Source organism: Magnolia sinica, chromosome 12, assembly GCF_029962835.1.
Source record: "Magnolia sinica isolate HGM2019 chromosome 12, MsV1, whole genome shotgun sequence".
Taxonomy (NCBI): domain Eukaryota; kingdom Viridiplantae; phylum Streptophyta; class Magnoliopsida; order Magnoliales; family Magnoliaceae; genus Magnolia; species Magnolia sinica.
The window spans coordinates 80,434,259-80,446,304 of NC_080584.1; the positions used below are offsets into that span (position 1 = coordinate 80,434,259).

General features: G+C 39.7%; 1 protein-coding gene across 6 annotated transcripts in view; it reads left to right on the top strand.

Moving 5' to 3' along the window:
- The first annotated feature begins 772 nt into the window (after positions 1–772).
- LOC131221861 (lysine-specific demethylase JMJ26-like) overlaps positions 773–12,046 on the top strand; it is a 36,208-nt gene continuing 24,934 nt past the window's right edge. For 2 of the 6 annotated variants that reach the window (XR_009159624.1, XM_058217158.1), the window contains exons 1-2: positions 944–1,665; positions 10,131–10,276. Coding sequence is in view for 4 of the 6 variants with exons in the window: in XM_058217158.1 (XP_058073141.1) it covers positions 1,051–1,665; positions 10,131–10,276 (761 nt within the window). In the remaining 2 variants the exon portion in view is untranslated. Of the gene's footprint in view, positions 1,666–10,130; positions 10,277–12,046 lie in introns of all 6 variants that reach the window. The other 4 variants (XM_058217160.1, XR_009159625.1, XM_058217157.1 and 1 more) reach the window with 4 other exon arrangements.

A 12,046-nucleotide genomic window follows, 5' to 3' on the forward strand; every position in this document is an offset into this window, starting at 1 on the left:
GGAGCCACAGTAGTTTCCGATGAAGCTGATATTTTTGTTTTCACTTCATCTATCTCTATGTTAACTTATGAATAGGATGGAGCTGAAAAATACATCACTGTGGGTCCTATAAATGTTTCAAACGGTGGGTGTGATAGCTCCCACGTTTTTTATGGTGGGTCAACTTAAATTTAGATCTATCTCATTCTCTTTCTAATGCCATAAAACTATCTCTACAAATGGTTGGACGGTATGGATACAACACATGCATCGTGGTGGAGTCCACAAAGCTGGGTGATGTCACTTCAGTAGCGATTTTGCTATTGGCCTTGGTAGTATCCAATCCGCGCCCCCAAAGCGGCGCCCACATTCCCGGCAGTCAACAGGCTGGGCCTGGGTTGGTATCGGCCCGGATTTGAATTGTTTCAGGCCCGGCCATCGTCCAGCCAGATACAAAATTTTTATTTTTCAGGCCCGAGCCCAGCCCATTGGCACCCTAACGTTCCGTAATCTACCCGAATCCACCGCATCATCCCCAGCCTCGGACGCGGATTGCCTGTGCCTAAGGAACAACAGGAAGTTCCTGTAGCCGGAAGTTTTGTGTGGCCCACATAAATTCTCTGACAAATCCACTCCGTCCATCAGTTTTGAAAGAGCACGATAAGATAGCTTTGTGAAATAGGTAGATACAAAACTCATGTGGGCCACACCACACGAAACAGTGGGAACGGAAACGTCCACCATTGAAATATTCTTCCTGGCGCTGATCATGATACATGGCTTCTGTGGCCGGCACAAAGTTTCCAATGGTAGGCGTTCAATCTCTGCTCTTTCGTGTTGTGTGACCCACAGGCTTTTGATCTACCTGAGTTTTAGAATCCTGTCCTATTTCGGTCTCCAAAAACTGATGGACGGAGTGGATTTGTCATGAAAATCTCTGTATGCCCCCACACAGCTTCCGATGACAGGAACTTCCCGTGCGGTACGCGTCCCCTCCTCTCCCTCTCAAACCCAGAGCGAACAGAGCCAGCGTTTAGGTCTTCAAAAACCCTCTCTCCGTTTCCCACTCCAATGCCCGAACCGGCCGGTTCGAACCGGGCCTCCGTTTCGTTTTCACCGTACAGCCGTTCCCCTGCAGCTTCCATGAAGGACGACGAAGCGGTACCGGACCACCTCCGCTGCCGCAGAACAGACGGTCGGCAATGGCGCTGCGTCCGCAGGGCTATGGAGAATCTGAGCTTCTGCGAACTACACTACCTCCAGGCCCGCCACCGCCAGAACAAGCGGACCATTCCCGACTCGATCAAGCTCCAGCGCAAGAAGTCTGAACGCCGCCGCTGCCAGGATCAAGATATACGGGTCAAGACGCCGCCTTTCAAGCTGTCAAAGGCTTCAAAGAGGGGGGAATTGCAGGTGGAACTGATAAGGATGGTGTTGAAGTGGCAGGCGGAGAGGAAAAAGAATCGGCGGGATTCAGAGAAGAATGCGAGCAAGGCGAAGAAGAATGGTGGGGATTTGATGAAGGATCTGCCGAATGGTGTGATGGCGATCTCGCCGGCTCCGGTTCGTTGCTTGGGGGTTGATTTTATGCCTCACGAGAAGAAATTGGGGTTTGATTTGACTCTGCTTTTGAGGAGGTGTTTCCGGTCCAAGAATGTGGAGTCACTTCCATTGAGCTCTTTCCAGGTAATTGCAATTGTTTCGTGTAGAAGGTTGGAGTGCGTTTGGATGCGCCATCAAGTTGAATTGCAATTGTTTGTCTGGTTGAAAGCAAATGGCTGAATTTTGGTTGAGGAAATGTAAATACTGTGCTGAGGTTTTGTTTGGTCTCATAAGGGCTCATTTGGCAGATGCCTAAAAATGAATTCTTCTCATTTTAGTTAATCATAATTGTTTTTAATCTGTATAAAAAAGAAATATGATCTCTAATACATAATTATGATTAACTAAGGGGGGCTTTTGCATCATAAGTTACTTAAGATAAGCTACTTATGCCTTAAGTAGCTTATCTTGATTTCTACTTATTAAACTGAAGTGATTAAGTAACTTTAAATAACAAAGCTACTTATAATTGATCATAAACCAAACGTACTTATCTCAAATAAGTTACTTATCTCTTGCTGTAAGTAGAAAAAATAACTTATATCCCTAAATGAGAGGAGATTATTTTTAGGTTGGGCCTAATACATAACTAGAGAAATATCATCTCAAATACATAATTGCGATACTATGTACGCACTAGGCATTCCCTATGGTGGATTGGGAGAATATCCCTAAAATCTCCCCCTAATGTAAGAGAGAAGGAAACTGATTGCACAGAGAGAAATCGTCTTACCTTGAATGATCAGAATCCCAAGCAAGCAAAAGACTCCGAGCAGGCTAAAAAGCCATCTAGTCTTGCTCCAGAGTTCACACAAATCTCCCCTCTCCCAATACTTATACTGTTGAGAAAACTCTCCTGAATTTCATTCAAATTATCAGAAAAAAATGCCTCATGCATATGGCTATGACCCGTACTTATAGAGGTGTGTATGTAGTTTCCCTCTCCTAATAAAACCATACTTAAAAATAAAACTTCTACATTTGGACCTTCTAAGATACTATAGACAACAAATAAGAAAAGACTCCTAACAAAACCATGCACATGAATTATTCTAATTAGAGGCTAATTGCCACATTTGCTGAAGTGGGACCTCACATGGGCCTCATCTTGTGCATGTGTGGAGCATGCATGCTTTGGATGGTTTGCAATTGCATCACCCCCTTGGGGTGGTCTTAACCATCTGCATGGCTCTGTGAAATGGGGACTGTTGGTTGTAGTTGTCCATCTTTGTAGGTTGTCTAGGATCATCTGAAAGCAGGGATCATTGTTTATGGCTTCTACCTTGATAGGCTTCACTGGATCAATGTCTTAGATTACTGAAAGGTGGGTGCCATCTGTAATATCATGGATAAAGAAAGCTGTTTCTATTGATTGAGCATCATATAATACATTAGCATAATTACTATCATTGTGATCGTACTGCAAATAGCAATAGAGGTTGAATCATATTGAATTGCAAATTGTAAGAATTTTTATGATTTTCTTAGAATATCGAAAAATCTTAAAGTCAAAATAAATAAAAACGCATCAATCATCTATTTCCCATCAATTTGCACCATGAAAAGTAATACATGTCCTGATATTGGCAATCGAGAACTTACATATGATCTACTTGTGTCATTCAGTTAAAGGACCCTTATTTTTCTTTCAAGAAATTTACCTTAAAAAATATACAAGTGTCCTTTAGTAATTTTACCTTTATTAACTGTAGGATTTTATAGGGAATATCAGTACTTGATTTTGTTGACTTTAGAAAAAGATATTTCTAATTTCTTTGGTTTGGGTTTTTGAATATCACAATCACAAATCTTTTCTCTTATAAAAAAAAAAACAAAAGAATTGACCTTTTTTTAAACGATTCTTAATGGCCCCACCATTTTAAGCACAAAACGAAATCCAAGATTAAAAAGAAGAGAGCAAGTGTAATTTGAATCGTAGATTGTAGGATTCAAATAATAGAATCGTAGGGATTCAAGCAATAGATTTATAAGATTCATCTAAAAAGGGATTCATGGTGGGATTCAGATTGTTTTGCTTAGGGTTTGTTTTTTTTTTTTTTTTACCATTGACCTTAGTAAATGGTGCTAAATAAATAATGATTACTTCTCATAAACATTTGGAAGAGAGGGAAATCACAGAATAATTATGCGAGAACTGAGATTGCGTTGGATGGGATTGCCTATGTAAAAAGCTTGTGGTTCCCACTTTGATGTATGTGTCTGATCTACACTGTCCATCCGTTTTACTAGCTCATTTTAAGGCATGAGCCAAAAAATAAATAAAATGAGGCAGATTGTATGCTCAAGTGGACCATACCACAGGAAAAGAGGGGGATGATGATGTCCACCATTAAAAGCTGTAATTTGTGTAGGGCCCACATTGATATGTATCTATCATCTAACTTGTTCATAAGGCCAGAAAGATATAAATGAACCAAAAACTTAAATATCAACTTGATCCATTTTTTTTTTTGCCCCCAAAAAGTTTGCAACAGTAGGCGTTCAATTTCCACTATAGTTGGTGGTGTAGTCCACGTGCTTTGGATTTGCCTCATTTTTTGGGCTCATTCCTTGGACAGATAGACTCCACAGATATATACATTAGGTGGGCCCCACAGATTTTACGCGTCTCATTCTTCTCCTCGATTTTAGTGAAGCTGTCAACATCATAAGGGCGTCTTGCATGAATTTACCATGGTAAATAATAATTACCATTACCACCATTTACTATGGTAAATGGTAAAACAAACAAACCCTTAATATTCAATTCAAATTGTAAATCGTAAATCACAAATCTTAGGATTTTGACAACTCAATTTGGATATGTCCATTTTAGGATTTGTTTGGATGCACCACTGAAATGACTTGCAATAATTCGGTTGTAGAAGTTCCACAAATAAATAACATAGGTGCGATTCCTAGATGATACACTTTAAATATGGAAATGCATCTGTTTGATAAAGAGTGACAACACTTAGGGCTTGTTTTTTTCGCCAATTACCCCGATAATGTATCATCATTATGGTTTTACCACTACCAAACCAAACATGAGAATCTTTGGTGAAATGCGGATGTATTAGGGAGAAAGGTAAATGAATTTGTAATCACTAGACTTTGTCATGGCATTATCATGAAAATCTCGAATCCAAACAATGACATCAATATATTTTGGTGATGATTTGCAATTAAAGTATTGTAAAAATGCCATCGCTAAGATTTTACCGTGAGAAACTAAACACTAGAATCGATGGTCAAATGCAGATGTTGTCAGGAGACATGTAAAGTAACTTGTGATCATTGTACATTTCCTTTACATTACTGTGATAATTAGTGAAACAAACAGGCTCTCAGTGGAGTGTGCTTCATGGGTTTCCCCTGATAAATGAGAAACAAGGTCAATGGGCACTTTAGTAAACGACAAGGCAGTTGAATGGGAATTTAAAGTTTCCCAGTTGCACATTAATTGCTGAATAGGTGCCTTAGGGTATCACACAACCCTAAAGGTGAGTGACTAGATTCTAATCACATTCTAAAAATGAAAAATCCTTAGCATTCACATCAATGGAATGTGCTGTAATTTTTTTAATTAAAATTTGCAAGAATAATTCTTTCAATTAATGGGAAGAAAAAGATACATCAAGCCGAAACAAAGTTATGATGAAATGGATGAATAAAACCCCCCTCCCCCATTCCAGGACAATTAACCACTTGCTCTAAAAGCTTGAACTGATAGAACATGACGAATTAATCCCTTTATCTCATAGCCCAGGCCTCACATGCATGGGTTAGGTCCTTGGTCTCGTGGGCCTTAAATCCATAGGTTTTGCTCCCTCGTGGGCCCCAAATCACATGGGTTTTGCCTCACACGGGCCGCCTACCCCTAGTGTCACGCCTCGAAACTCGTGTACAGAGTGTACACCTTTAGACCCGAGTTTCGAGTCGTAACTTGTACGCAAAGTCTTCATTCAATTATATGCTTTTTCAGAGGTAAAATTAATATTCATTTCTACATTTCAACTAAGTCCATTCACAACCATTCACACAAAATGATTTAATCATCTACATTTGTCCATTCTCAACATCCATAAACATTCAATCGGCATAAATTTGGTATCATTCATCAGTTAATACAGCTTACCAATGAATACTTGCTACAGACCTAGAATAATTCAATTAAATAAAATCAATCAAATGCTTAAAATCATACAACTAATCAGATCATCCTAATAAATAAAATTCTAATTAAATAATTAGGAATGGTCCAAATGTGGCCAGTTTCTCTTCTGATACGTACGACTACGTTTCACGTGTGTCGTGCACCAGTTTAACAACAACTTCTTGTTTCTGCGCCAATTCATCAGCTAATTGCTTATTTGTACGATTTTACATTAATAAAGGGTAAGCTGGCCCAGCCTAGTAAGAATTCCCGATATGGTTCTTTATATCAAATTATAATACAATACCAATAATAATACATAATATAATTTAAAAAAAATTGCAAATATCATGCAATGCATGAATGCATCAATGCATCAAGTGGGAATCCGTCCACTTGCTTGAGTTGGAAACCTGTCAACATGCATCCGCCCCTTGGCAGACTTCTACCATTTGGTAGGCATAGACAAGACCCGCATCTACTCCTTGAGTAGGCTTCCACTAGTATAGTGGGCTTCTGGTAATGATTATACCAGGTATACTATTTACGCAAATCCCTCAGGAATTTAGCACGTATTGTGCATGCAATTGATGGATGCACGAGCATATCAAGTAATCACACGTCATGTATTGCATAGATCATTTCGATTATCACATTTGAATCAACATAGTCCCATACTATTCAATATATCATTCAATTCATGTCCAGTTATTAATTCAACATATAAGTTGCATTAATACAGTAACTCAAATAATTGATTATACCACATTGATCAAATCAAATCATCATTATTATATTAATACAAAAATAACACATTCATCTAAATCAACTAAGAGTACATGGCAATTTTATCGGGTAAGTATACAACATATCAAACAATCAATCTATTTTAACTTGATGGATGAGAAACATATCGGGATCACTCACCTTGATTTCTAGAACGAACCCCACACACAGACTTCTCTCTAGATACCACCAATCTGGTACTGACACGTTCGACAATCTCTGTAACACGAAGCCACTGGAGTCTACACACTAATCCCTTGAAAATTTTTGGGTTGATAGTTGGTTTGATTTGCTAAAGTCATACTCGGTGAAAAACATCTTGGATGATTCGATGATTGGTTTAGGATATCATGGCAAGGTTTAGGATCTGAATGGTAGCGATCGGTGGTTGTTGTGACATTCCTTTTACATTTAAAGGGACATCGAAAGAAAGAAAGAAATGAGGACTTTCCAGCGACGTGCTATTTTCCTACCAATGCCATTAGCTGTGGTGGCTTTGTGTTTACCAGGGTGAATAGGGATGGGATCTGATTACAAGTAGCTAGAGTTGTTGTTGTGTGTCTTGAGTTGGCGGGCAGTCTGATGATGATGGGTTTCCTAACTTGAATGGCCGAGATTGGTGATACATCGAAGGGTCCACTAGATGAATGGCTTGAATACCTGGATGGTTTGAGTGGTTGGATTTATAAGAGATAGCCTTTGTTCTGAGATATGAGGAAGGTGAGAAGTGTGACATCTTGTTTCTCAATTGAAGAAGGTAAGGGTGTTGTAAATTCTATCAGTGCATGTTGTCCACTCTATTGTATTGATAGTTCTGCTCAACTGATTGTGAACCCACAACAAGTGGTTTTATAACTTAGAAGTTGAACAAGAGAAGAAATAGGAGAAGCAGTTGAGGAAGAAGGCGACGTGCGTAGAAAACGGGGAGGCTGGCTTGTTGAAGCAAATCTTTCGCAGGTCTTCCTTGCAACCGTAAAATCAGGTGGGGTCCACCATGAGAAATTCACCCCGATCATTCGTTTTGTCAGATCATGATTAGACATGAACCCAAAAATAAAATAAAATGAGGTGTATCAAAATCTAAGTGTGCAGCAAAATATGAAAAGTGGTAGGGAAATACGTACCGTTGAACCTCCTTGCTACTCACGTTAACTTTAAGTTTTGTATGGGTGAATGATAATCGGTTGGACCTTTTGAAATGCTTTTAATGGTTGGATGGTTATGATGCAGGGGTGGATGATTGGATAGTAAGGCAAGGGCCGAGATATTTGGACAACCTCGGTTGTTTGATCTCGAGTTACCTTTGAGTGGTTACTAATTTCAACAATGTAGATGTAGTTTGCTCGGTTATTTTGAAATGGATGGTTGGGTTTGTGGGTTTAGAATGATGTACGGACCAGATTGATGGGATCTTGGGCTCCAGCCCCTGGAGTAGATTGGGTTTGGTTGGTGGGTCCCGGTCCTCCTGCACGGCTTGCATAACTCCCACGCCGAGAAGATAGGTATATGTTAGATAGCGTGGGTTGCTTGGTTATCCTAGCAACATATATTGCTCTCTCTCTTTTCTTTTTCTTTTTAGTTGTGGGGCCCACTAGAGAGGGATTCAGAGATATCCACACCGATCTTCTATTTTGTAACATTAAGTTAGAGCATAACTCAAAAGAAAGACAGATCTGTAAACCAGGTGGCATCACTAATAGATTGTTTAGATTGATGGCCCTCGAAGTATAGAAGGTTGAAAATTGAAAACATTGGATGGATGGAGGAGCTTGGTGAGATGATAGATTGATGTGTGGCTGGAACTTTGGGATGGCTGGTGTTAGAAGATCAACTTGGAGCATATCAATGGGTTCATCTACTGGACAATTTGGATCGTTGGTCTGGATGATGGGTAGTTTAGATCCATCGCAAAAACGTCCGAATGATGGGTAATTTAGATTTACCACAAAATCCGGCATTTCAAAAGGAATGAAGAGTTTTAGATAATATAGGCTTTGAAACAACGTATGTGGCAATGCATCTAAATAGGTATTATGTTTTATTTAAATTTAAATTTTTTTTATCATTAATATTAGTTTTATTTTTATACAAAAGAGGACGTAATTCATTGGAAAAGTCAGTGTCTAGAGACTCTGGGTTTCCTAATATATACTCAAAATTTTAGATCGTAGATGGCCGTAGTTTGTAATACCTAATTTGGGCGAAACTTGACGTCCTACTTCAGTTTGACGTGTTCTATCTAATGAGCTCAATATTGACCAATTATTTTCAATGGTGGCTAAGATTCATTTTAACGGCTCTCACTTAATCATGATCCTTAAGGAAGTATGCAGTCCTATGTATAAACTGAACTAGTGAATTTGAAGTATACGTGAGCTTTAAATTGAATAATTTGTTTTAGTAATTAGGTGAGCCAGTTGACGAATAAGAGTTTGATTTGCGGCTGGATGACTAGATACAAGTGAACTAATCGAATTATTAGGACTCTAATCTTATATATGCATGGTCACGGAAAAGGTGGGATTTGAGATGGATTTCCACACGTATGCCTAAGCTAATGTAAGTGTACATAATCGCGTGCGTCTGTACATGCACCCAAAATCTCGGGTCGTTACACCGAGTGTGCCCCCGCAACCCACAGGCCACCCCACTTAAGCCCGGTGTGAAAATGCCCCTGCATTAATCACTCCCAGTGAGGAGTCTTAAACATGAGACCTTCCGCTCCGATACCAATTTGATGTAGGACAATTAACCACTTGCTCTAAAAGATCGAACTGATAGAGGATGGCGAATTAATCCCTTTATCTTATAGCCCAGGCCCCACATCTATGAGTTAAGTTCTCGGCTGTGAGGCGGCCCACTCGGAGTGTGCTGCCCCCGCATCCTACAGGCCACCCCAGCCCCTGGAAGTTGAGGAGTCCGCCATGGCTTTTGGCTCTCTACTGACATGGACAAACAAAACCTACAATCAATACATTGGATAATGTTCAAGAAAAAAAAATAAAAAAATAAAAATCAGTGCATTGGATCTCCTCGAACATGAAAGAGAGTTTCCAGGACTTATTGTGACCCTTCCTGGCCCAATAAATAATATTTATGGAATCCCATTTGGCTATAACCCGACTAGAGAGTTTTGAAGTGAAAAGATGAAGCCTTCTCAGGGCCGACTCCTTGGCTCCAGTCATGTCACCTTCACCAGTAGGACCCAATAATGAAAATTCAATCAAAAGCTTTTCATCTTTAACCACTCCCTGTGTGCCAATTGGTCTTGGATTGCCAAAAGAGGATTCATCGAAACTGAGCTTCAACCATCCGGAAAATTGTAACCACGTTATTTACAAGTTATAATTAATACAAATGCAACTAAAGTTTGAGGGCTACCCTACTCATGTGAATATGAATGCTTGGAAACCTCATTGTTATTTGGTCAATCCTGTCTATTGAATAGAATGTTCAATTCCATCATGTGGCCAAACATGATGTTATTGAAGTAATTATTGCAATTCAATTCACTGTTGCATCCAAGTGTAGCCTTTGGTTTTATTTATGTTCTGCAGGTATTCTTCTCCTTTGTCTTTATCTTAATTTGGATTGCTTGTTTCTTTAGATTGTTCCTCGGGTTCGCAAAGTGATGGGCCTGAGGAGAGGTGGAAAGAAGAATTGCCATCAGTGCCAGAGGAGAAATGCAACGAGGCTAATCAGGTGTTTGAGCTGTCGAAGGGAGTTCTTTTGCATAGACTGCATAAAGGAATGGTGAGTTCCTTAACCTTGAAAGGTTCCATGAATAGGATTGGAGGCAGGCAACATATAAGATAAAGTCTTGAACAAGAACAACACTCCCTGAACTTTTTTGGACCTTAGAACAATAACCTTATACATAAAGATGCTCTCTTTGGTTAGTTATCTAGTTCTTGACACTTGTGAAGATTCCTCGTTCTATTCTCTGTGACTCTCTAATTAAACATGAAAGTTCTTTTTCTTCTTCATCTTCCTTCTTTTAAACCTTGGTTTGTCTATTCCAAAAGTAATTCTTGTCTTTTTTCTATTATTATCGAATGAAGCCAGGCATATTATACAAAAGGAAAATACAAGGCATCTATCGACGAAGGTATGGGTTGTACTGTTAAAAAAAAACAATAGGTTATCCTAGATCTGCCAAAGAATGACCATAAACAAACATGCAGCCGCCCCACCATGGCACTGGAAATCATGTTGCTGGGAAGGATGAGGAGAGGGTTGATCATATGTTTCTTCGCTGAGAAGTGGAAATGGTTGTATGGGATCTCTCTTACGTCACTTGGTGTGACCTGGGTTTTGTAGCTCAGAAAGATGAGAAGTAATTCTTATCCTTTTCTATTATTATCAAATGAAGCCAGACATATTAAACATGGTTTGGGAAAGCCTTGTTTTTTAAAATTTGAGTCGTATTGGACAATATATCCATATCAGATCCATGTTGGCTGGTACCAATATATGAAAGAGGGATGAAACAGGTTATGAGAAAAATCCAAATGAAAAGGCTTCAGTGATGTGTCGTTCATTCATGGTGAACGACATTGTATTTAAATGGTGGGCTCCACTATGATGTTTATGTGAACTTCACCCCGACCGCCAGGTATGTCACCCAATGTTAGGCCAAGGGCCTAAAAATCAGCCCCATCCGTAATTTAGTTGGATTGTAGGATTGAAAACATGTATAGGCAACAATCACCCTTGAAACAATTTTCCTTGATGTGGTCCATTTGATTCACGTTTAGGCTTGACTTTGAGGCCCCATGCCTAAATTTTGTTTTGGCATCTAATAGTTGGAGTGGATTTCATATAATCATCTGGGCCTTGTAAAGATCAAGGGTGGACGTCTCTCTCCAAACTGTTTCCTTTGGTGTGGCCCACTTGAATCACAGGGTTGGCCTGATTTTTTGGCCTTGGTCTAACATGAAATTGCACATCTAATGGTTGGAGTGGATTTCACATACTGCATCATGATGGCCCTTATAAAAAAATAAGGGTCGGTGTCCCTCAACCAATCGTTCAGAAGGTAATATATTTAAAACAAGTTATAGGACCCTTGATTTGTTATGGGCCCCCTTGATTTTTTATGGGCCCACCTTGATGTGTATGTGAGATCCACTTCAACCATTAGATGTGCAATCTCACATTAACCCAGGGCCGAAAAATTAGGCTAACTTGTTATTCTAGAGGGCTACACGGCCCACACCAAAGGAAACAATTTGGAGAGAGACGTCCACCCTTGAGTTTTACAGGGCCCATCGTGATGTTTATATGAAATCCACTAAAACCATTAGATGCCACAATGAAATTTAGTCGTGGAGCGTAAAACTCAGGCCCAAACATGATTCAGGTGGGCCACACCAAGGTAAAGAGTTTGAGGGTGAACATCGCCCTGTACATTGTTTCCAATCATGCAGTACACTTGAATCATAGATAGGGCTGATTTTTGGGCCCAGGGCCTAATATGGGTTGACCCACCTGGTGGTTGGGTTGGATTTCACATAAACATCA